Source organism: Lontra canadensis, unplaced genomic scaffold (assembly GCF_010015895.1).
Source record: "Lontra canadensis isolate GAN:19392208 unplaced genomic scaffold, GSC_riverotter_1.0 scaffold8, whole genome shotgun sequence".
NCBI lineage: Eukaryota > Metazoa > Chordata > Mammalia > Carnivora > Mustelidae > Lontra > Lontra canadensis.
In genome coordinates, this window is record NW_022631002.1 from 26,824,834 (window position 1) to 26,851,309 (window position 26,476).

The following is a 26,476-nucleotide window of genomic DNA, read 5'->3' on the forward strand; positions in this document are numbered from 1 at the left end:
TACAAGAATGTTCACAATAGCACTATTCATAAAAGCAAAGAACTGGAAACTATCCAAATGTCCATCAACCCAAGGACAGACACGCAGACTGTAGTGATATTGCTCAGCCATGAGAATGGACGGCCGCAGCTACATGCGATGATATGCAGAACGTTCCGCAAGAGAAGCCAGAAACTAGAGTACATACTGCAGGACTTCATTTACATGAAGTTCAAAAACAGCCCACATGAATCTATGATGTTAGAAGTCAGGACCAGGCTTCCCTTGGCGGTGATGGTTGAGGGGTGGTGACTGGAAGGGCACACAAGGAGGGTTGCCCGGGTGCTGGTGATAATCTGTTTCTTCATCTGGGTGTGTTCCATTTGTGATACTCCACAGAGCTGCATACTTGCAATGCATACACTTCTCTTTATATATGTTATACTTCAGGAAAAAAAGTTCAAAGCAACAGCAACAAACAGCATAGGTCCAGAAAATGGTACTTCCCTAGAGGACCTGAAAGGAGAACCATCTGCATCCCTTGCCAGCTTTTACAGCAAAGCTATCCATTCTGCTAGGTGTCACAACAGAGAAGAGCAAAGTATTGATAACTCTCTTCCAAGGGGACTCGAGGTCAAGGAAGAAAAAGTCTACTAAATAGACTAATCTATTTTTAAGAGAAGAGCAATCAAAAAAGAACATCTCATTAGCAGCTTATAATTACTTCCAAATCCCAATACAGACCACAACCTATTAACACCATTTTAAAAAATGAAGTTTATAAAACCATGAGCTGTTCTACTTATCTGTCCAGACTCACAAGAAATTGGGAAAGAAACATTAGGCTGGCCAAGGGTTTTACACAGTTCTTCTTTCCCAAAGATCTGATCTTAGTCTTGGAGTCTAAGAAATGTGCCACCGTTTCCTTAATGAGTAATTTCCTAAGACAAATGTCTTTAGTGTTTATCTGGGGGCCAATTTAATAGAAAAAACTGGTTTTTAAATCAGGAGCACATGTGTGGATACGGGTTGTATGAAGTTACCCTGTAAGCATGACAACGCCAAACTTTCCACATTTGATCCAACTTCAATGGAACGATGGTACAGAAGCCAATAGTCCTGGGTTTCACCCATTTATTACGTGTCTCTCTGAGCCTCAGTTGTCCTAGCTCTTGTGAGAAAAGAATGGTAGCTAGCCATGAAACAAATTCCAGGAAAAACGCTTACCAGGAAACATTGGTAATATCACTTGAAATGTCTTACACTATAATTTTTACAACATTGTAATTTTTAATCTGCACCTCTAAATCATCTGAAATGGCTTCTTTTTATAACAATAGTAAGGGATGACCATTATGGGTCAGGTGTTTACATTATCACTAATCTTCCCAATAATCCCATTTCACCAGTAAAGATACTGAAGGTCTGCATGGTTAAGTCCCTTGAACAAGGTCTCAGAACTAGTGAGTGGTGAAGCAAGGATTTGACCCCAGGTCTGTTTACTCCTCAAAACCAGAGTCATAACTGTGTGGCAAGTCACAGCTCCCCCTGGTATAAAGGCAGACATGACAGATCAAGCAAGATGCTCTTTCCTGCCAATCCCACGATGAAGCCTCAAAGTCCCTCTCAGTAAGGGTCTCCAGGATACATGAAGTGAAAAAAGCAAGACACAGAACAGAGCATAGAGAAAGCTAACTTTTGTATAAGAAGGAGGGGGGGAAGATAAGAATGCACAGTCTCATATATCTGTGTTCATATGAAGAAACACTGGAAATACACATAAGAAAATAATAATAGTGATTACCTCTGGGGGAGGCAAATCGGGGAGGGAAACAGCTTTTGGGGGACAGGGTACTTTAATTCTTGAATCACATAAATATAATGCCTTTTTAAAAATCATATTTTAGGGACACCTGGGTGGCTCAGTGGGTTAAGCCTCTGCCTTTAGCTCAGGTCATGATCTCAGGGTCCTGGGATCGAGCCCTGCATCAGGCTCTCTGCTTGGTGGGGAGTCTGCTTCCCCCTCTCTCTCTGCCTGCTGCTCTGCCTACTTGTGATCTCTCTGTCTCTGTCAAATAAATAAATAAAATCTTAAAAAAAAAATCAGATTTTAGAGAGGAGAAAACCCTCAACATTACCACCAATCAATAAACACTGGCAATTAAAACAAACCCCATTTAACATACCCACGCTAAAGTCAGTTTCAACATATCTCTAATACTTCAGAGCCCAATGATTTGTTCAGCAAGTACTGCCTGAGCATCTGTTCCAGGCATTCATCTAGGCACTGCAGGGATGAGTAAAAATAAGACAAACAAAATCCTTACCTTCATAGAGCTTACCTTCTACTATGAGAAACAGGCACTAAGCAGTATAAAGACATGAAACATACACAATGGTACGTGGAAGGAAATGCTGAAAAGAAAAATACAGCAAGAAAAAGGGCTACAGGAAGTGTGGAAGAGAGAGAGGCTAGGTTAGATTTCAGATCTCAAGGCTTTGAAGGCCTCAGTGAGGCACTGGGTAAATATTTGAAGTAAGTGAGGGTGGTAGCCACACAGCTATCTGCGGGGAGAACATTCTCGGCAGAATCCAATAGGAAGCACAGAGGACCTGAGAGAAGAGCAAGCCTGCCAGCTCTATTCAAGGAATTTGTTAAGGAGCGAGCATGGCTGGAGCAGAGAGAGCAATGGGAAGAGTGGGATGAGGTGAGCTCGGAGAGAAAACACCACCAGGTCACATGGGGACAGAGAGGTCATGGTGAAGACTTTGGCTTTCACTCCAAGGGAGGTAGGTGTCACTGGAGGATCCTAAGCAGAGGAGTGACCTGATCTAACCTGTGTTTTTAACACGGTCATTCTGGCTGTGCTGAGAAGAGACTGCACAGGGCAAGAGGAGGGAGACTAGCGCAGCTGAGCATCTCTAAGATGCCCCCATCCCCCGCCAATCGCCACCTGCTCGGATTCAAGCTCTTGTATAATCTTCTCCCCAGGAGTATAGGCTGGATTTAGTGACTTACTTTGAACAAACAGAGGGGTTAAGATAGTACTTTCATGATTAAGTCACAGAAAGACTGGTTTCTATCTAGGGAGCACTTTAGCTCTCCCTCAGATACCCCATTCTTGCTCCGGGGGAAGCAAGTTATTATGTTGTGAGCAACACAACAGAGAGACCCATGTGACAAGAACCTGATATCCCAGCCAAGGGCCAGAGAAAACCGGAGGCTTGCCAAGAGCCACACTGAGGAAGCTTAGGAGTGGGTCCTCCTGGAGCTGAATCTTGCAATGAGTATAGCTTCAGCTCACACTCTTAAGAAACCCTGAACCAGAAATACCCAGCTAAGCTAAATGCCTGTTTGCAGCCACTACGGTTTGGAGTAATTTGTTAGACAGCCATAGAGTAAGTAAAACCAGCAGTTAGAGGCTAGTTCAATAAGCTGAGAGAGGCGATGATAGATTAGACCAGAGTGTTAATGCTGGAGATGTAAGAAGTGGGTGGAGTCTGGGTATGTTTTGAGAGTCAGGTTAATTGGACTTGCCAACATGTGAGACAGACTAGGTGGAGAAAGGAGAGGACAAAAATGAGTCTGAGGTTTTTGATCCGAGTAAGTGAAAAACTGGAACTGCCCCTTATAAAGATGATAAACTCCGTGAAAAGAGAAGGCTGGCAGGCTGGCATGGGAGGGAGGTGGCGTGAAGTTGCTATCATGACACAATTATAGACATGGAGAGCCTGAGATGGCTAGGACACATCCAAGGAGAGCCAAGGACACTAGACAAATGAGTTTGGGGTGTAGGGCGGCAAGGTAGATCTGAATCTTCAGCACAGAAATGGCATTTAAAGCTACAAACCCAGATGAGATCAACCGGGCAGTGGTGGAATGAGAAAGCACAGGTCAAGGATTGCGCCCCAGGATGCTCGAACATCTCGAGGTTAAGGAACCCGAGGAAAACTCGGCAAAGGAAGCTGAGCAGAAACAGCCAGACAGGCTGGAGGAAATCCTGGCAAATGTGGGCATCCTGGGGGCCAGGGGAAGAAAGTGTCTTCAGGGGGAGATGGTGATCATCTGTGCCAAGACTGCCAGTAGTCGCGTTTATAGCTAAGCATTCCCTGACCTCACATTTTTACTGGTAGTGGCTTATCTTTTGGACTCAACTTACCTCACTTTCTTGAGTAAAGTCCAGAGCATCTTCTCCTGATGCCAGCAGAGTGTGGAGAATTCGCTGTTTTACTTGCTCCCACTCAACCAGCATGGACTCTCGATGGTACTCCTCAGCCATGCCAAAGGTCTGTCAGAGAGGAACAGAGGCAGATGACCCAAACGGGAAAACAACATAACTTCAAAGTGACTATTTCCTTCAAAGTTCAACAGAAACTCAAAGCCCCTCCGATGATCATCTTTCTGTAAGCAGAGCAAAAGCAACCGACTTTAAAAATGATTCTTAGAGTCTAACGCATTAAAAAAAATTGTTTTAATAGTGGTAAAACGCTTATAAGATTTACTTCTTAAACCACTTTTGAGTGTACGGTTCAGTGCTATTAGTACATTCAGACTATCGGGCAGCTACCATGACCATACAATTCCACAGCTCTTTTCATCTTCTAACACTGGAATCCTGTCCCTAGTAAACACAGACTCTCCACCCTCTCCTTCCCCCAGGCCCCAGGAACCACCACTCTACTTTCTGTCTCTCTGTTTTCAACTATTTGCAGGCACTTCATAGAAGTACAATCAAACAATGTTTGTCTTTTGGGATTGGCTTGTTCCATGCAGTATAATGTCGTCAAGGTTCGTCCGTGTTGTAGCATATGCAGAATTTCCTCCCTTTTTAAGGCTGAAAAACATTCCATTGTGTGTGTACCACATTTCACTGATCCATCCATCTATCATGGACCCTGGAGTTGGTTCCACTTGTTGGTTGTTTGAGTAATGTTGCTATGAACATGGATGTACAAATTTCTCTCCAAACTCCTGCTTTCAGTTCTTCGGGGTATATATTCAGAAGTGGAACTGCTGGATCACGTGGTAATTCTGTGTCTAATTTTTTGATGGGGTGAATAGTGTTGCCATTCTACATTTCCACCAACAGCGCACAAAGGCTCCAGCTTCTCTAGCTTCTCCCCAGTTTTTCTCGGTTTTTCTTGAGGCGGTTGCCATCCTAATAGGTGTGAGTTGATTTCTCATGGTTTTTATTTATTTACATTCCCCTAATGATTAGTGCTTTTTATGCGCTCATTAAGATAAATACCTCCTTAAACCTCTGAAATTGGGCTACATTTTACAAGTGATAGCACATCACAGTTTAAAGTGAAGTACTTTTTCTTGGATTATAACAATCAGTGGTTTTTAGTAAACATCTAAGAAGAGACAAAAACAAAAGATAGTCTCAATGTCTTTATTTTTTAAGAGACAGTAATATTTTCATAGACGGAAGTAAACCAGTAGAGAAGTGGCACCTTCTACGATTAGGTCTCTTACCACTCTACCCAAAGTGATCACGGAAAGTCTGGCAAACCTCGAGCCCGTCTAATGCTAATACTGCAGGTTGCTGCTAAAACAAAGGTGCTCAGAAAGAAAAGGAAAAAGAGGAAGAAAAGAAAGGAGGAGGAAGGGAGGGAAGAAGACAAGGCAAAGCAAAACCTTCTTGAATGAAAGCAACTTACAGATACGCTAACTCATGACTGTTCTTACCCTGTTACTCTTTAACTGGCAGACCAGGTTTCCCAACAGCTTCAGCCCACTTTCCAAAAAGCCATTTCATTTACAATCAGACTGGCATCTAATTAGGCAGGGGAATGAGTATTAGTAATGCCTACTTTATTTTTGGCAATGCAGATAATTTATAATGATAACATCCATATACATGAGCCCTGGGAAACTGTGAGAAAAATCACATATACTCTTCCTACAAATGGGATGGTTTGAGTATGGACAGTTCACTTATTAAAATCTGAAAAAGACAGATAGCAAACACATAAAAATGATTGGAAGAAGGCTAGGGTCCCCTGCAAGTCTGATTTTGGTCCATCTATCAACGAATCCCTTCTCTAGTATGTATTTTGAAGAGACAAGGAGAAATGACAATCACAACCTTTAAAAACAGTCTTCTACCTGGTTTGCGTCTCGCTGGAGTCAGGCAGAATGGAGTGTTCCAGTCAGTTAGACGGGGGTGAAAAAAATACCCCGGGGGGAAAAATCATTTTCTGGTGTTACACTAGTGAACTTCAACATGAGAGGTATGCATTTTGCATAGAGAGAAGTATAGAACAGAACCACAACAGAAAGGCAGTGTCATGCATAGAAGAAGGGGTGGTTTCCCTTAAAGATATCCAGAAATGGTGCACAAGTGAACCACAATTTCTTCTCAACTCTTCCTATTTAGTGGTCAAACCAACAACCTCTTCAGCTGGGAAATTGAAGGGCAATGTGGCACGAGGACAAGGGTGGGCAGAACTAGGGAGGTGGGGGGAAGGCTGGCAGACCACTTTCTGAGCGTGCAACAGGAGGGGAGGCACAGCCTAAGCTGTGGTACTGACCCAGGACGGCAGAGTGTCACACGAGTTTTTCTTAAGGTAAGTCCTCTGGCTGGTAAAGAATGGCCTAACAGTAAAAGTGACTGAAGGAAACCGTATACTATCCACACACGCTGTTGATGAGGGCAGTGGGCACAGACTTCCAGTGTCATTTAAGGGTTAGACTGCCAAGAGTGGGAATTAACCAACACCTGTTCATCAGGCTGCCCACCTATGTGCCAAGAACTGTTGCTTCAAGAACACAGGAAGTACTCTGAAAACTGGCAGCTTTCTGGGCTCAAATCCTCAGATGTATCTGAGCAGTGTGCCAGGCTACTCATTTAGAAACAGCCCATAACCTGAATGAACAGCACTGTGGTTCCATTCGTCATTAGTGTGATAAGGAGCTTCAAATAAAAATAAATGGCCCAACATTAAAATTCTCTTCCTTTGACCACACAACCCCTAGCTTATCTTAATTACATTCGAGCTAATGAACATCTAATTTGTGCGCTAATCAGAGATGATCAGCCAGCCACCCATCTGCCCTATTCCAGCCTATTCCCTTCAGACCCACAACCGAACCACCAGATTAGGTGCAAAGAAGAATGCCAACTAGGAGAGCTAATGAATGAGATTCAACAGAGCTACTCATTGACAATGAAGAGGAGCAAAGTTCTGAGGCAAGATGAAAGGTAGGGAACAGCAGGGACAAGAAGGAGAGGAATCCAAGGGAAGAAAAAAGGGACAACCTGGAAGGGTATGTGGATGTGTAAAAATTAAAAGAAGGAAAGACAAACCACAGAAAATGACGAAGCAGTAGAGAAATTATAAATTACATGGGACTCTTTCAAGTTATGTGTGGACATCTACCTCTCTGCATACAGTGAAGAAAGGAAGGCAGGAAGAGAACTGGGCAACTGAATTAAAAACAGGTGGGGAACACTCAAACCCCATTTTCATAAAGGGAATAGGGAAATATGCTTTGACTTCACACCCACTTATTGAGCTGTTGCTGGCTTTTAGAAACTCTACATATGTTCTGATAATGTTGTTCTGTTTTTGCTGGGACCACCAAATGGAAAAAGATAGGACACATTTGTGGTTTTGTAGCTTGTTTTCTTGGCATTTCAGCAGGACATTGGCAAGTTATTCAAACATGAAATTACCACCAAAATACCAGGAAGCCACTCACCTTTTGTTTGAAAATAATTCTTGCTCAGTGGTAGTCTCCTAGTGTCTAGACAGGTGAAAGGTCTCCCCCCAAGGCCAGCTCCCAACACCGGAAAATCTCCCTCACAAACACATATGCACACATTTTGCACTGTGGTGTGTCACTTAGATGTTTTGGCTGGCTGCACATTTAGTCTCAGTATGGTACAGTGTTCAGAGACTGCCAATTCCAGAAACACATTCCGCAGGGTAAATGGATTAATAAGGCTCAGTGGCATTCGACAATCCTAATTTAATTTCACTGGTCCTTTACAGCAGGAGAATCGATGTTGGTGAGTAACTCACTCAAAGTGTGAATAAAAAAGCCTTTAAAAAAATTTTTTTTTTCAAATCTGAATCAAGTGAATTTCTCTATTTCTAGGAATAAATACTATTGCCAAAAATGTACTTAATAAAATTTTACGGATTTTTTTTTAACTCTGATAATTAAATGTACCAATCATTTAAATTAATGCCTTTGGAACCTCTTCTTATAAATTAGAGTTGGCAAGCCCCCAGCTGCCCTATCTCTCTCACATCAGCCTTCCTAAGACAGTCCCCTACCGGCACAGAACATTTTAATAAGGCACACTGACAAACAGTTTTTTATTTTATTATTTTAAACTACATAAGTAATACATAAATATATTTCACTTGATATAAGAGTTATAAAGTAAACAGTGGGACAGAGGTTTCCCTTTCACCCCTATTCACTTCTACAAAGATAGCCACTGCAGACAGACTAGAGTGAACCCTCCCCAGCCTCCTTCCTGGGGAGAGCTGCATTTTTCAGAACCAACTTCACAAGACTGCTAACCTTCCTCCCCCACTCCCCAAAGGACTCCAGTGGCCTAAAAAAAAAAAAAAGAAAGAAAGAAAATCTTACTCTGTAATGGGATCTTTTGGAAAAGTTTTATCTTCTAATTCTTGTCAGAAACAAATGAGATAACGCATGTTAACAAACAATCTTTGAGTATCTTGAGGGAATGCCTGATGTAAAAATATTGCTGCACATATAATGGCTGCTCTGGCTGACTTCTTTATCATCCTTTGGAGAGCCAAGCTGGTTTCCTTCTTCTTATTTTTTATTTTTTTTTTTTAAGAGCTTGGGAAAATTTTTAATATAAAAGGTAACAGAGAAAGTCAAATTGTATGAAAAAAGGAAAAATTAAGGATAATTATCAATGATCATAATTGCTTTTCTGAACTGCTGATTCAACAGAAATCAAAATACCGTTTTATATACTGAAACGATGAAACGAAAGAATTGTCTGGCCTTCCATTTTAAGATTAATTTGATAATTAATTGGCAATTCTGTTTCAGATGCATTTCAGTCACTAAATACAAGTAGAGTTACAAGCATGATTATCTTCCTCAAAAACAGTTCCTGTAGAACTCCCTCTGGTGAATTAACTAAGTAGGAGAGCTGGGCCTAGACACAGGCTCCTGCTTCTAGAACACTGCTGCCCTCACAATGGTGTCCATCCTCATTTGGGTTCCTTTCTTACCCTCTTCCGGGACTCCTCAATGGCAGACAGCAGGGCATTGTCCTTCTCATTCTTCAGGAAGCCCTAGGAAAGGGGGAGATATGACACAACGTAGGTTAAAATCAACCTTCAAATAATCAAAAGTGCACTGGAGGGGAAAAAAAGCCATTAGGATAACTGCTATCCTGCCCACCTTCACCCTGACAGAAATTTCTTAACCCAGAAACATCAAAATAGATGTTTTTTCCAGGTGTTTCCTAATTTTTCTTTCATTTTTAGAGCACATGATGATTATTAGAGGCTAAAGTCTCCATGAAGCAGTAGCTCAAGTCCCACTTCCCATAAACATATAAAACATGAACTAACAAAGACTGCCCTTCAGTATTTCTGAATGGCCCAGATTATAGACACAGCTTTGACCACACAACAGTCATAGTTCTTCTAACTACCTTTAGTTTATATTTCTCTGTTGCTTTTTCAATTCATTCTTCAGTTTCTTCCTAACATTACAGAAGCAGCACCATCCACTTGTCTGGGTATTTTCCACTTATTGGTCGAAGGCTGGGATACTCCCCAAAACCAACCAACCAACCACACATTTCTGAGGGAGTTTTGCCATGTGCACTCCCTATTTCAGGCCTGATGACACTCACTGCTTGTTTAATACTGATGGGATGAACAGAAGACCAAGACTGGTTTGATATGCACAGAATAAATGCCCACAAAATGCAACTACAGAGTAATAAAATGACAGACTTAGTTCCAAATCATGGCGCCTCCGTTTACTGATGGCATGAATTTAACCAAGTCACTCAAACTCTCTCAACTTTAGTTCACCTGTATGTAAAATGAATATTAAATGAGATATGCAATCAAGCACTTGACTCAAGGTTCAATACACTTATTAGAATCAATCAGATTTAGGGGCGCCTGGGTGGCTCAGTCTGTTAAGCAACCGACTCTTGATCTCAGCGCAGGTGTTGATCTCAGGATCATAAGTTCAAGCCCCATGCCCAGCATGGAGCCTATTTAAAAAAAATAATAATAATCAATTAGGTTTAGATCTGTTGGTGACATCGAAGAGGGAAATGCCCAGGAACATGAACTCTCTAGGGGAATGTAATACAAAGGAGAATTCAGATAAAGTTTTAAAGACACGCTAAATTTTAAAAATCATCATTTGACAGTTTTGAAAACTTCCTATCATGGTTAGTTAATTTCTGATCACCTAATATATATTAACAACTACAACATTTTAATATTATGTTATTCAAGCAGTCCCAGATACGAAGTTGCCGATTCTCTAAAACAACACAAAACAAACATGGGGGGGGCACTACAACTGGGAATATAAATTTAAATAAACTATTAATCTTCATAGAGTCCCCTGATTTCTTATGTACTGACCCATGATTCTCCCACACCTGCTGTCACACCCCAACCTGGCGTGCACTGGACTGAACAAGGACAATGGCCAGCAGCCAAGGAAACGGTTCCCTCACAGGCTCCTCCGGGGCAGTCCCTGAGGCAGCTCTCGGACAGCTCTGAGGGCACAACATTAGGACTGCCCCAAATACCCACAGTGTTATTTGGTGGTGGGGTGGGGTGGGGAGAGGCGTTAGTCACTCACCTACTAATGCAATAGCCTCAATAAACCAGAGCACATAGAGTTAGGACCCCATGTGGTCCACACAGAAGGAGGCAGCTTGTCACCACATCCTTGCTTCTGGCCATCTCTTGGGAGCCAGACAAAAGATGGGGAGGATTTTAAAAGATCCCATTTATACCCTTTCACAGCAAATCAATCAAGTCAACAACCCTTAATTGTAATTTTACTTTCACAAGGCGTCTTTAATGACTAAAGCTAAAGGTTTTAGTATCACGGTGTGCAAACAAAACTATGGAATTATCATTGAATGGTGCTCCCAAACAAATGGTAGGCACAGATTATGTTTTGTGGCACCTTTTCCTGGCTGCTTCTATGGGAGGTAGATTGTCTCTGCAAGCCACCTTTGGGGTAAGGGTGGGGGGTGATAACCACAGCCCAACAAGACCTAGTCTTATTTTTTTCTTTCTAGTTGGGGGGTGCTGTGCCAAGTGGCCCATGCCCTTTCTGGGCTTATTCTGCTCTTCCCAATGATCAGCCTATCCCATTCCTTTGAGGCACCCATAGCTACATGTAACCAAGAGTGCACACACATGCATGCACACACACACACACACACACACACACAAAATTAAAACACAAATGCAAAGCAATAACCAGACACATCTGTTTAAAAGCAACATAAGAAACACAATTCCAAATTTTCTAAGAAGTGAAAAGTGATGAAAGAGAGAAAAAAATATATTGCTTTAGGGGCAGACGATTCTTCTTGAAAATCCTCATTATAAACCCACATTTCAAAAATCTCATTAATAAGTATATCAAACACCTGTGCATGAGAATCAGTCTTTAGACAGCATCTACCTATGAACAAAGACCATGAGCCATTATGTACCTCAGCAATTGGGCTCTCTTGGTAGCACAAGCTGGGCCCATAAGACATACAGAGTTTGGATTTCAATTTTTTTTTAATTGTATTTATTTATCTGACAGACAGAGATCACAAGTAGGCAGAGAGGTAGGCAGAGAGAGGGGGGAAGCAGGCTCCCGACTGAGCAGAGAGCCCGATGAGGGGCTCAATCCCAGGACCCTGGGATGACGACCGGAGCCGAAGGCAGAGGCTTTAACCCACTGAGCCACCCAGGAGCCCCTGGATTTCAATTTTTCACCCTTTATTCCTCTCTAAAATAGGCCACATATCACATTTTATTAAAAAAAAAAAAAAACCACATTAGTGGCCTACCTTTTGAAAAGAATCTTTAACAGAACGTATACAGCCAGAATAGTGCCGGAGTCTGGGTGCCATCTAGTGGCAGTTACTCTCTTTTAAAGAATACACACCTCGAGGGAAAGTAACAAATTAAAGAACTGAATAGTTGGGCAGAAAAATACCTGCGACACCCAAGTTTCCCATGGATCTCTCCCTTGACTTCCCTCTTCCATGTGTTTCCTTTCCTTCCCACTGCTTCTGGGAGGTGTCTCTCATGCCCCACATCCCAGAGATATATTTTTAATAGCTCATCGGAAAATGGGTTTTCCGTAGGACTGAGGAAGTGAAGGGGAACCTGGGAGGTACCTTTCTCAATGAAGATCCTGGTCACAGACAAGACCCAACACCTCACCTCTCACTAGGAGATGCCAGCTGTCTAACTGTGACCCTCAGAGCACCGCATCACTAACATCCCCTCTTCTTGCCAACAAGCACTTTTTAATTGTTCATAGTCTCCCACCCAACCCGTCTACTGCTGGCCCACTCAATAAAGAACATTCCATAAACATCTGCAGGCCTGCTAAGTAAGATAACTACTCCTGACTTCCCCATCTGTATACTTATCCTCACTGCCAGAGTCCTGGAAACAGATCCTCTTCTAACCAGTTCCTTGAATGGGTTTTGGTTTCAAGCTTTCTGGAACATATAATAGCTCTCATTCAGGAAGCAATTAAGGGCCAGATACTGCTCTAAGCAATTCAAAGACGTTACTGCTAATCTCTTAAGAGTATGAAAGAACTGACATGATCACTCCACTCTCCCCTCACCTGCCCCCTCTTATTTTACAGGTGAGAAACAGAATCTCAGCATTTAACTAAATGGACCCCAGTTTCCCAACCAGGAAAAGGAAGATGCAGAATTCAAACAGTTCCGACACTCAAGAGACCCAACGTTTCCAAGATAATAAGGGAACACTACACTTCCCAATCAAGAAAATAAGGGAAAAAAACTTCCTTTTCTCTCTAAAAAGAGAGAGTCCGGAAGGAAGCAAAATACTTTAAATTTGTTTTCTTCATTATCAGTTCCCCTTTACAAATGATGAACGTGAAGGCTCAGAGAACACTAACGCTTAGACCAGTACTAGTAAGGGCTAACCCTTTCACTGTTACAGGGATCGCTCTGTGCTAGATGTGCAATACACACATCTGCTTCTAGTCCTTGCTTTTAGCTCAGGACTAAACTGTTTCCCAGTGCTACTTAACTGGATCATACATTAAAGTATGTCCTTAATTAATACAGGTTTAAATGTTGAAAGGGCCATTCGAGATGGTTTCTAGAGCTTTTATCAGCTCTACAATGCTGTAGGAGCACATTAACATCATTTAGTTTGTAGAATCTAAATTTTCTGACCTCTTTTCTACCTTTCTGCATTCTACTATACTGTCTCTATCACAGCAAATCAAGGTAGAATAAACAGATATTTTATGATTGCATATTTATTCCTTTCTTCCTCCAGCCTCATATAGTTAGGGAAGGAATGAAACAATAAATACTGAGTTCTTTGCAGTCCTTTAGAATGGTTTTTTTTTTTTTTTAAGATTTTATTTATTTATGTGGCAAAGAGAGATCACAAGTAAGCAGAGAGGCAGGCAGAGAGAGAGAGAGGAGGAAGCAGTCTCCCTGCAGAGCAGAGAGCCCGAAGTGGGGCTCGATCCCAGGACCCTGAGACCATGACCCGAGCCGAAGGCAGAGGCTCAACCCCCTGAGCCACCCAGAATGGTGTTTTCAAAATGTGGGTCAGAACTTGTAATTGGGTCATGAAATCGATCAGCATTTTTTAAATGAAATGACATGCAACAGAGATATGTGGTATAGGTAAATACTACTTTGTGAAACTTCTCTTCCAATTATGTATACGTATCTGTATGTATGAAGTGGGTCATGGTATAAAATATACCTCTTACTACAGGTCACAGACAAAAAGCAGAAATCACTGTTTTATATGTCAATTCTTTGGCATCCCAAAATAATATTATTATTTGTTGCTGTGGAACAAATAAACACCATATATCTGCCCAAGCAGTATCTCCAGCCATGTGTTCCATCTTTTTTTTTTTTTTTTTTTAAAGTAGTCTCCTCTCCCAGCATGGAGCCCAATGCAGGGCTCGAACACAGGACACTGAGACCAAGACTAGAGCTGAGATCAAAAGTCAGATGCTTAACCAACAGAGCCACCCAGGCACACCCCATGTGTCCCACCTTTAACAGAAGAAGTGGGCTGCCCTGTAATGTGCAAAGGTTTCTCTCACTATCTGAAAGTAGAACATTCCTTTGAAACCTTTCATAAGCCAAAAAGACATAAAGCAAAGAAGCAATCGCCATGAATACATAAGAAAAAATTTTTGAGTGTTCCCAGACCCCCCAACTAACCTCTCTTTAGCTTTTCTGATACCTTAGAGTACATCTTATTAACGGGTGCATAAAATAAAACAAGATAAAGCACAGATGCTCACAGGTAGAGTTCAGAGCTATGGCGGCTACGGCTGAGATGCGGAGTGTGGCCATCAGCACAAGAGCTTGGGTGGTGCCGCTCTCCCTGCTGCTCCTCTCCCTGCTGCTGCTCTCCTTGCTACTCCTCTCCCAGCTACTTCTCTGAGCATGTGCTGCCTCTATGCTACAAAACAAAAGCAAAAGGCTTTTTTGCTTTTCATCTTGTTCGTAAAAACAGAAGTCCTCTTTGGATTTCTTTTGGTTAGCAAAAACAGGTACTAACGTAGGTCTTCTGTAAAAGCAAAGTGGCATAACACAAGCTTTTGTAAAGTACAGGGGATACCTGTACTAACCAAGAACAACCCAGAACATAACCACAGGTAACCCAATTCTCCTATCAAACGTGCGGTTACACCTCAGGGACCTGACAGCCACATTGGCTTTTAAATGGCTCACGCTGGGAAAGAAAGGCATGAAACGGCCTTTTTTTAGTCACCAGGCAGGCTGGGTTTCAGAATACAAGTGGCAGCTAACTCCTACTGCAGAAGAAGGGAGTGGGCACAAGGATGTTTGTTTTTGTCAAATGGCCAAATTCTCTTAGCTTATTTGCTTTCCAAAAGTGAAAACTGTAAAAAATAAGGGTCTCTGTGCGAAAAATTTCTGTATCCACTTCAGCTAGGAAAGTAAGATGGCAAAACAAGAGCTTACAGTGACTCTTTCACAGTTCTTTGCTTCCCACCCACAACAAATAAATGATCTGCTGGACAGTTAGTTACATAAACAGTTTCAAGATTTTGAACACAGATTTCCTGACCATTAAAAAATAAAACAAAAAAAGATAAAATAATTAGTCTAGCTTGGCCCCACAAAGCAAAAGCCATATTTTATATGGTCCTCAAAACACAAAAGACAATTCAGCGTCTCCACTCCTTCAACAGATCAACTGGGAATCTACTCTGACAGAATTTAAAGCGAAGCACCCACAGAGGGCCAGATTTTCTGTGCGAAGGTATCTGACATAAGACAAAAACACACAGTGAGTGCTTTAAAAGTTTTGTATCTTCTCTCATTTAATACATAATGATATACAAACTAATAGGAAATCTGTAACCAACATTCCAAATCAAACTAACACAAGTTAGCGGTGACAGCAGAAAATGGTCATCGTAGATGCAAAAAACATTGCCAAGACACGAGCAACAGCTAGGAATGCAAGGAAAAGGTAAAAGAAAACCAAGCAGACCAAAAAATAAACTTAAAAACCAGAATAATCAAGAGGGTCTGCTCCAAGGTGGAAAGAAGACTTCCAATAGGCACTGCAAGTGGCCGTTAGAACTTGAGATATTTTAGGGTCTGATTTCTAGAAACACAGGAGTGTGAGCTATATCCACTACGTGCTTCAGCTCATTCTAAGGAAAAATACCTCCTACTTCCTTAACCTTGCCTAAATGTCCCTTCTTCCCAATTTCTGAACAAACGACCTCTTCTGAAACCTTCTCTTGGGTGAAATGTTTAGAAGGTAAAGCTGCTACTTCAGGAGAAAGTGAGGAAGGACAAAGCGAGATGCTGTGTTCAGACGGGCACAACAGAAGCCCTGCCAGTACTCAGAGGAGCCGCCGGGCTTATCAGATGGTGCAGACATGCTTTTCATTAGCTCCCTTTGTGGCGCCTACAGAGAACGCCTCAAGGAATTTTCAGGTGCAGAGAGATGTTCATTACTGAAAAAGCCTAAAAGATGAACAGAGAAATTTTTAAATTTAAACATTTCCAAGATTTGGGGGACTTCCATATGGTTTTATAGCATGTTTGGTTATTTTATCAGAGCAGTATTTGATGTAATGCGGTAAGAGTGCCCAGAATGTCAGCCCAAAACACCCAAGAGACAGTGAATCTGCTTTTGCAAGAACACAGACGAACAGCAAATCCAGGCTTTATTCTGCAACTCAGGTATTTAGAGTAAATCCCAAGGCGAGTTTTCTACAAAAAAAGTTTACTACTTTAAACTGTTTCTTCACAGACTGCATTAAATTTTAAAAAGCAGATACATTAGTATCTTAAAAAAAAAAAAAAATCCCCCTGCAGAAAGCAGTGCTAAGCTAGTGGCTGACATTACCAACTGTAACATATTTTTAATGCTGTTGTATGATTTCTCACTGTGCATTTATGCAAAAGCCTAGCCGCTCTCCTGCAGCAGGTGGCAGCAGACCCTGCAAGAGTGGCTGTGGAGTGCCACCATTTGCCAGCTCAGCAGATCCAGAGGCCTGCAGGCAGCTCTGGAGCCACAGGTGGCAAACCTTGTCACTATAACATGGCGCTGCATGGGCAGCAGGCCATCTGTCACTGTCAGGCTGCAGGGTCCCATTTTGTACATGGTTTCTACTACTGGGCTAAACAAAAGGTCACACAATTAGGTGATGGATTTGGGCCCATTAAGGCAAAATAAATCACTCGCTCCCATAATTCACATTGGTTTAAAGGATGGTCTACAAATTCGCACAGGTTAAAGCTAACCTAGTGTTGGTCCAAGGAGATTCTAAACCTAAAAACACACAGCTCTGAGAAAGTGCCTCCCTCTGGACCCACCCAGAGCTTTCCAGGCAGCACTGACTTAAGCGTGCTGGCACATCTCATCTCTTCAAGGGCGTGTCAGTCCAGGAGTGATGAAATTCCATCTAACCTATATCTTCTGCAAAAGCCACAGGCCTCTGAGAGAGCCATTCATACAACCCCACCTAACTTCCTTTTGTGGACCCCTTCCTATTATCCTCCCCAACCCACAAAAAGAGGAGGAGGAGGAGGAAGGGAGAAATAACTACCGTGTAACAAAACCCCAAGTCCCAAGACTTTCAGTACTGGGTAAAGAAAGAACGTAAGAGGCAGGACTCATCACGACCCAGAAGGGGACTTTGAGTCTTTTGAGGATGCGGACGTGCCATTCCTGTGTGTGGCAATGAGGGGTGCAGAGGGCACAGCGCACCTCCCTTGTCAACACATAACTACCAGATGCCTCTTCCTAGTTCTCCGCCAAGCCATGAAGCTGGTGTCCTGCCCCGACGAAGTAAGGCTGAGGTTAAGAGCTGCACCCTTGCGAGGTCAGTTACATATCTTATGCTACTGCTACAAAAACAGCTGTACCCTGTTATGGAGTCCAGGGTATTCCCGTTATTTGTTCCCTATCTCTGGCCTTCCAGGAAAGGAAAGCAATCTGTTTAGCTCAGTCACTGGGAGACTAAGTGCAGAGAGTAAGAGCATAATATAAATGACTAAAGGAATAAATGATGGCCATTTAGGCACTAGTGAGGAAAAAAACGTCTTCAGCAGAACTCTCCCTTCTTTCCAAATCGAGCACAAAGCCCTCAGTAACCTTTTGGGATTGCATAAATAACTTTCTCCTGCTGGTCCCAAGAGGTCTGGGGTGAGGATGTGGCCTGCTCCGTGCTGAGTCTCACCACTTCATGAAAAACAAGCCCCAGCCTGCATGCTAGGGAGAGGGCCCGTGATGCAGCAGGATGTGCGGCGCTGCGGCGGCTGGGCCTCTGGTGGCCATCCTTTCTCTCCGCTCCTAGAAGTGGGGCAGGGAGGAACAGGAACACTAGAAGCCAAGGCAGAGAGGGACAGAGGGCAGCCAGCCAACTGTTCTCAGACTGCTGAGGTGGCCCCATGGGAGAAAGCAAGGACAGCAACTCTGAACACTTTATCTCCCCGCCCCACCCCTTGCCCCGGTAAAAAACTGGTACACTTGTACAGCTAACCTTTGGGGACACAAGAACAGGAGGAATCTAAAGAGAAAACTTCAATTTAGTTTTGCAATTGGGATGTAATAGTGCGGCAAAGTATGTCTGGCTTTAAAAACCAGCACCAGAACCCTCTCCTCACCCAATGGTACGAACAGATCTAAAAAATATTAATGCTATAGTCATTTGAAGTGATGGTAAGAGAAGGAGAACATACATTAAGGGACAATAAAAATGTTTTAATATGTCTTTGGGGAACTGATTTCCATCTTGGAGACGGATCAGTACACAGTCAAAGAACTTTGGGTACTAAAACCGCACTGCAGTATAAAACGGGAATGCATCAATAATGGCCTTTTATCATAGCCGACATCCCCTGCCACTGTCCCCTAAACCCACCCTAAAAGAACTCATTAAAACAACCCTGTATTTTATCAGATAACACAGACCCCTGCTTTCCCATCTAGTGTCTTTTCCCTTTGGAAATAAGATTTGGGGGCTATGAGAACAGACAGCAGAGGGTGTGTCTCTGAGCTGGTCAGGTGGGAACCAAGCAGTTTTTGCCAGGCTGGTTTCTACAGAGCTTGGAATTAAGTTCTACTTAGCAAGCACAAGGAGCGCTGTTAGTCAAGACAGTGTGTGGGAACCACGTGTCCTATTAATTCCCTGCTGGCACACGGTGTCAGTCATTCACACTGCAGTCGAAAATCACAGCTCCTCCTGCTCTGCAGCACTGCTTATGCTGACGGGACTGGAGCACTGATTGTCATGGCTGTCAGAGAAAAGGGAGCTTTAGTTGTGCTGCAGTTTCTTCTTATTCAGAAATTCTTTTCCAAACATTTGTCTAGAGTCCACTAAAACAAGCAAGAGACTCATTTATAACTTCCGGTTGTCTTACACGGAATTTGTCATGGTACGCCTCTGCTCTGCTAACAGTACTTGGGATTCCACTCTCTCTCTCAAACCTTAAGTTTGGAAACATTTTGACTTTACCCTGTCAGAGCTGAGGGAATACCACAGGATACACCACTCACCGTTAATCATCATGGCTACAGAAAGTAGAAAACACCGCCTAGTCGAAGTGGCAAAAGCAAACTACAGAAGGAGAGAGCAAGACCATTTTATTAATACAAATAGTCTGAAACGGACAGGGAGCTAAAACCTTTCAGCCAGTCCTTCCATACTAGGAAAAGGGCAACCCTGCACTATGGGACCCCTCATACCTACAACTGAAGGAGTGATCTGCTGGGAGGGCGTGTCAAAATGCCCAGCTCCATCCCAGCTCAGGGCAGATGGATGCGATATCCATGCCCACCTCAGGAGATGAGTACTTCCTTCTTGGAACTGAGCCAACATGATGGACGACTGAAAAGCTCAATTTGCAGAATGTGTTTTATTTTTAAATGTTTGTTTATATATGATAAATCTGTAAATGCATTATTGACTACAACACAGGCCCAGGAAGACTCCAGGCACAGCTCAATTAAGTCATTTCTGGCAAGACTGAGAAGGAAGATCTCTGTGAGTTAGGCTGCTCAAGCAAAGACAGGCTCTGCTGAAAGATCAATCCATTAGGCCCATCAGTCACCAGCGAGCCCACAAAGAGGAAGACATGGAATCAGATGCAGACAGAGGCACAGCACAGCACAGATAAAAGGGAGTCAGGTGGCCTGAATTTGGGCCAAAATCAACTGCTTTGCAGATGTATGACCTTGAGAAAGTTGTTTAACTACAGAAAAGCCTTGCTTTATACTGTAAGATGAGCTAATTACCCTTCATCAACTTCGAGGCCAGCTCTGAAAATTCCAACTCCAGGAGAGAAGGGAACAGGTAAGAAATTAGCACTGTCACTACCACTATGACTACAGGTCACTTTCAAATTAATCCATACCTGAACCACAAAAGAAATACAATAAACTTTGTTTCTGAAGGCGGCAACATTTATTTTACATATCAAATAACCTAAGCCCACGTAGAGCTAGAACGAAAACCAGAATCAAAGACAAGTAACACCTTTTCACAGGAAGACTAGTTTCATCTTGCCATAAAGGAGACTCATACTGTCCTCTATTTTCTAAAAATCCACCTTATATTGGAAGGAGTTACGTTTCTAAATTAAGAAAAAAGAAGAAGAAAAAGAAAACACAGAGCAAGAGATTTCAGAAATGAGGATACAAAATAGCTATTTAAAATTTATTTTATCCAAATCTCACCAATTTCTTATAAGTAACAACCGGAAGCTATTTAGATATAAATGCTAATTAAGTGTTTACTTCAGGAAAACCTCAAAATTTCTCTCTTCTAACAGAATAAAAAGTAACTGCAAACTGCCAAAGCAGTGCTACTAGAGGGGTCTCCAAACTTGACTGAAGAAAGATGACTGGTGCGGTGCACCTCTTATCACAGTATTCCTGGGGACGCCATTTTACTCCTTGCTGCCATCTTAGTGCCACAGAATGCTTCTAGCGGGCTGGCCGACATGCTTGCTTATCTACATTGTGGCACTGCCAGAGCGTTCAAAGGTTTGATGTGAATACATTTTTTTTTTTTTTTTGTAGCATAAGAGCCATCCCCTGACTCATTACTACCAGCCAGGCTAAAATTCCATGAGACAGCCGAAGAATTTGCAGATTGTAGAGATGTGGGAATCTCCTACAAGTACCAGAAAGGAGAGCCTCTTCCCAGCAGCCAAACTTGAGTAGACCATGATAGAGGCAAAGAAACTGGAAAGCAACTGGGTCCCTGCTCTCTCTCCAGAGTACCACATACACGGCTTCCATAAAGCCAGAGAAAGAAAACCAGACCAGAATCTTCAAGTTTTACTTTAAAAATTCCAAAGGGAGGCTTTGTGACACCCTTCTTGCCATCCAACCAAACATTTTATGCAAGCAAGGCTGCAGTTAAAATGGAGTTCTAATCTGTTGCCCTGCAACTCTTCCATTTCAAAGAGCAAGCCTTGTAAAAACCAAGGGAAAAGAATCCCTTTGCCTTCTACCATACACCCAAACAATGAACATAGTGAATGTCCTTCCTGGGGTTAAAATCATTATATTGAGATCTAGGTTCTTATACTACAACCCTAAGATTTATTTAAGATTTATGGAATCTTTGCAGGATTCTGGACAGGGCTTAGGATCACTGATCCTTCCTATTTCGGTGAAAAGACTGATAGGAAAATCTCCCTCTCCCTTAGTTTCAAAAACATCTATTAATTAAAGAAAACCAGCACTCAGTGAGTAGGACGAATAACAGCTAGTGCAACAAGACCTGGAAGAAAAGCTGGCTTTATAAATTTGATATCAAGTAAAAAGGATTCTCAGACACTCAGTTCTGTGAGATTCAACTCCTGAAACGGCTACTAAAGGATTTTGAGCAAATTCTTCATGGTCCAGTTTACTGTAAAATACACTTACTACAAATTCTTCAGGGATAAGTGCCGTTAAAAAAATAAACACAAAAATCAAAGTTAAAATCCACTTATTTCCTCTCAGTAACAGCATAAAGAACAAAGGAATAAGCCAAGTCAAATCCAATTAATTCTAAGAATCAAGATTTATAAGCTTACAATCACAAACAAGAGTTTTCCACAAGTAGCTTTGAAGTCACAACTATTAATTAACAGAAGGCACTAAGAATTATCCCCATTAATGAGAGTGAAAGTCTCAATCTATTGATCGTTTAGGACAAAATCTTGTTTTGTTACAACATTTTTTCTTACATATTTCAATCAGCCACTAAAGAGGATTAACACGGAAGGGTTTTCTTCTAAAAACAAAAAAACAACACAAAATCTAAACTAAAATCTAGCCATTTTCTTCAGGACTGGAAAATAAACTGTTTGTAAAAGACAGTGGAAAAAAGCCTGAACTCTTCAATATATCATATTTGGATTTTTTCTTCTCCCAAGTATCATTTTCACCTTCTGACTGGTGATAAACTCATACCTTTCATTAACTTAAATTACCAGAGAAGAATTAATCAAAAGCATGTGTTAAAAATCACTCATAGAACCTCTATTTTAAACATGCACGTATCACACTTGGTTTCTGACACACACATAAAAACATACATCCAAGGACCTGTCTTACACCTTTAATATCTGCAGCATTCATTCTAAAGTCTGTTCTGCCCATTCAACCAAAGACAAATTTTCAACCTCTCCCCGCTGTAGGAGTATATGAGAAATACTTACTGTAGACAAAAGGATTCCATTTTCTTTCTGGGAATATTCTCCACCCTCCTAGAGAACTCTTCTGTGCAGTGTGCAAATTCATTTTCTGAGTTTTACAGTCACAAAGCTCTTGTGCCACAGAACCGAATGTAAATGAAATGGCCCTGCAGCTGCCTTCAGAGCGCAGCTCACCTCAACCATGATACAGCTAATTGTTAAAAATGGTGGCTGAGACATTTTCCATACATTAAATTAAGGAGCTCTGATGAAGATGCTGGCATCCACCCACTTCAGACAAAGGAAAATAATTTGCAACTGTACCAAGGCACAGATAATTGAGTCATCTCCCATACAGGGTCAGTGTTAGAGGTTTCCTCCATCTTTACAAAATGCAAACCACAGCTCATTGTCTCATCTCAGAAATCAATTCCTTGCAATGCTGCACTGGGTCAGAGTTTTAAAGGAATCTTGGTCGTGGGTAAATCCAGACCTCCAATGCCAAGACGAGAAAAATTCTCAGTACCTCTCCCTTCCCTGAGCAGCTCTCCTCCATTCCCTACTTGACAGCTCCTCAAGTCTTCCTATTGTTAAGAGTACAGAAAGTCCCCCACCTCTGAAGGGAGCTAAATCTCTCAACTAGGTGAGCAATTTCCAAGTCCCTGCTTTGGAAAAAAGTCCAGACCCTACAGGTCCCATGATACAAATACATTCCTTGGGATAAAAAGCTATATATCACTGCCTTCTCCTGTTTATAAGGAAAGACAAAAAGCAAGCTGTTTTTTCACTGAATCAAAAACATTTTCATCTCTGATATTAATCAAGGTATTAAAAGTGTTATAGGCAACATTTATAATTTCATTACCCTCCAGATAATGCTTACACGACTTAGGAAGTTTCCATCTCATGTACAGAAATCACATTCTCTACAACAAAAATGTGAAATATACTTAAAGGACTTAGACTCTTTTGAGGATAAATTTAAGAAAGAAAAAGTAACTATCTTAACTGAAATTGCCTACATTTGATAATACTTAAAAAGTCCACATCTTGGGTGTTGCTATTTAATTCTTCTCATTTAAAGCCTTATGCTAAAGCATTTCCTGTGAGATAATCCTAAATACCTCCAATAGTACTTTTTCCCTTCAACAAAATATAAATGACTGAAATAAGGCATCCTACACACACACACACACACACACACACACACACACACACCTAAAAATCCCAAAGGATCTGATTTTAGAAAAGAAATTCTATTTTAATGCTTTATCTCATATGAGAATTCTGCACTTAACATGCATCTTTCAAAAAAATCCGAAAGAAAGTCCATACTACTTATTAAAGATGAAGTCTGCAAAAATCCAAAATAACCAACTATTTAAATCTTTAAGCAAATACCTCTGCCCCACCCAACAGATTTTTTTTTAAAGAAAAATATTAGAATGACAAGGCACAAATCTGAAGAATTCTCAGGAGAATCGAGTACTTTTTCTATCAAATAAGTTAAATCCTCTGAATTCACCTTGAAATTTTAAACAAGCCAAGCCCTTGTCTTTCAAAGGTACTGCAACAACATGCCGTCACTCTATTTACTAGGGTGCATTTATCTTCATTTCTTTACAAAACAAACAATCCTACCTGCAGCTCTCAAATTTTAGGAGTTACAGACCGGTCGATGCTGTTGGTCACGGCAGCTCTTCCATACCTTCTCTGTGGGATGAGCTCTGATGGAACCAGTGCTCAAGTTTTTCCCATTCCAGAAAGCCAGAATTGAGGGGGTAGGGGGTGAAAAAGAGGAAGGGAGAGAGGAGAGGGAGAGGGGAGAGAGCGAAAGAAGAAAAAGGAAAAGAGAACACTCTGCAAATGTTGATATGACCGAAGCTTTAAAGAGTCCAATTAGACAATGAGATGGCAGTGTCCCCTTAAAAAGGGTACACTGCAGCCCCTGGGGCACAGCATAATCATTCGTGCTGCTCTACACAAATTCAGAGAAGTCAGCCTTCAGTTTGAAAGCACAAACTGATGGGAGTAACAGTTTATAGGTTACAGAAGGGTATTTTATTGTTAACGGACTGTACCAAGTTAAGATTTAAGAGGGGGAGAGACAACATGAGCCAAGGAATGCTATAATACTTTTTTTTTCCGACCCAAGCCACTGCAATTACTCTGATGTGAATTTTTGATGACTTCCGACATCTTGCATGGTTAATAATCGCTTCAGCTGTCATGTTTGGTTTATGTGGAAAATGCATTTGCTGCATTGTGATGCAGTGCTGTGGCCACAGATTGTAACACCAGTTGTGAAGCTGGTCCCTTAACTGAGCAGCAGGAATTTGCACATGCCATGATGCTAAAATAAATGGTAGTTAAAAGATTTTATACAGCAGCAGACAGATTCTGCCATTTTAGCCTACAGAATGTGTAGATCCAACATACACAAGCATCTCAGATCGCTGTGCCCTCGTCAATTGTACCGTCCTTCAAACAGAACAGTAAATTCACCATCTTAAATGTTTGGCCTCTCAGTAGTTAAAAGATTTCAATACTGTTTAAATAACTATTCAGATTAATTATAGCTTTGAACAGAACTGAGGCTATTTGCATTTCAGGAATATACAGCCAATGAAACTGCCAGTGACACAGGAAAATGCAGACCTTTTATTAACATATGCTCGGCTCAACTGTCACTTCTTTGTACAACATTTAGGGAAAAATATATGATGTGTAAGTAATGAATATTCCCATTCTACCGTAATGGTTTTTAAAAGAGCTCCTCAGACAGGGATTTTTTTTCCCCTCCATGTTTTAATGAACAACCTGAAAATTAAAGACTACATTAAAATACCAACATACGCTTTTCATTGTCACTAAAAGAAACTCAATGCAGCAAACAACTGTGCAATGGCAGGAAAGCTTGTGAAAAACCAAAGATCAGACCACACGAAGAACCAGGCATCCGACGATTAAACTCAGGCCAGTCAGGTAGTGAACCGTCATTATGGTGCAGATCGAAAAAAAAAATTGCAAGAAAGACCCTTCTATCTTCAAAAACAAAGCCCACAAACCCCATAATTGCAATCTGTTGGTTGCAAAACCAACACCTATACTGCAGAACCAGAATGACACATGATATTTGGCAATTTTGTAATATATTTTTATACAAATATTAACTTGGCTACTTAGCATCTATAATTTGGCTACTTAAGCTTCTTATCTATCTACAATCATCATTTTGGTATTTAAAGAAGCAGAACCAAGTTTTGTTGCTTTAAAAGAAAATTAAAATAATTAACTTATATTTCTTACATCAGAACTTTAGCCAATTAAATGCTGAGAGTTGAAATGTTGCAGACATTTCTGCCTTTATTAAAAAAAATAAATAAATAACCAAAAAAGAATGAACATAGGAAAACACCGGTATCTGAACAGTGCATAACAATGAAAGAACTTCTGCTACTAACATAAAAATCAACTCATGATTTCCTTTGTTTTATTCATTGCGATAGCACCAAATGCATAATTTGGAGGTGCATGTGTTAACAAGCGCTGTAAAGCAGAAGAGCACTCTAGTTTTGTTTCTTCCCCTAACTTAAAATTAATTAACCAACAGTGCTATTAGGTGCCATAGCAGATGTTACAGTAGTTGTAGCTAACATTCAACAACTCGAGCCTTTTTTTTTTTTTTGTTCCAGACCCAACACAAGGTACCACTAGCAGCTCAGAAACTGCACAAGGAAGGAGGGAGGGAATGTGTGTTGGGGGTAGCTTTGAAATTAACCAGGCTCAGCTTATGCTCCAATTACTGAACAAAAGACAATCCTGGGGGACCGCTCTCTGAACCAGTGCAAGAAGCAAACTCTTTTGTTTCTGATCAAATAAATACTGCACTGGAGCAGAGTCGGTATGCAATAGGAGTCTCTGCCTGGGGATGGAAGGGGCAAGGAAAAAAAAAAGAACCCCCAAACCCCTGTGTGGTTAAGTCAAACCATTTTAGTGATGGTTAAAACCTACTCCCGAGGGAGACATCTGAAGTTCACTACAGACAAGTAAGAAAACCCCTCTTTCATTATTAA

The 26,476-nt window shown here is 41.5% G+C and overlaps 1 protein-coding gene across 5 annotated transcripts in view; it reads right to left on the bottom strand.

The window, feature by feature from the left end:
* NUP93 (nucleoporin 93) overlaps positions 1-26,476 on the bottom strand; it is a 108,364-nt gene that overhangs the window by 29,172 nt on the left and 52,716 nt on the right. For 2 of the 5 annotated variants that reach the window (XM_032854427.1, XM_032854428.1), the window contains exons 4-5: positions 9,214-9,276; positions 4,140-4,268 (exon numbers count right to left, since the gene is read on the bottom strand). In XM_032854427.1, coding sequence (XP_032710318.1) covers positions 4,140-4,268; positions 9,214-9,276 — 192 coding nt within the window. Of the gene's footprint in view, positions 1-4,139; positions 4,269-9,213; positions 9,277-12,041; positions 12,063-22,424; positions 22,526-24,041; positions 24,427-26,476 lie in introns of those variants that run through there. The other 3 variants (XM_032854430.1, XM_032854431.1, XM_032854429.1) reach the window with 3 other exon arrangements.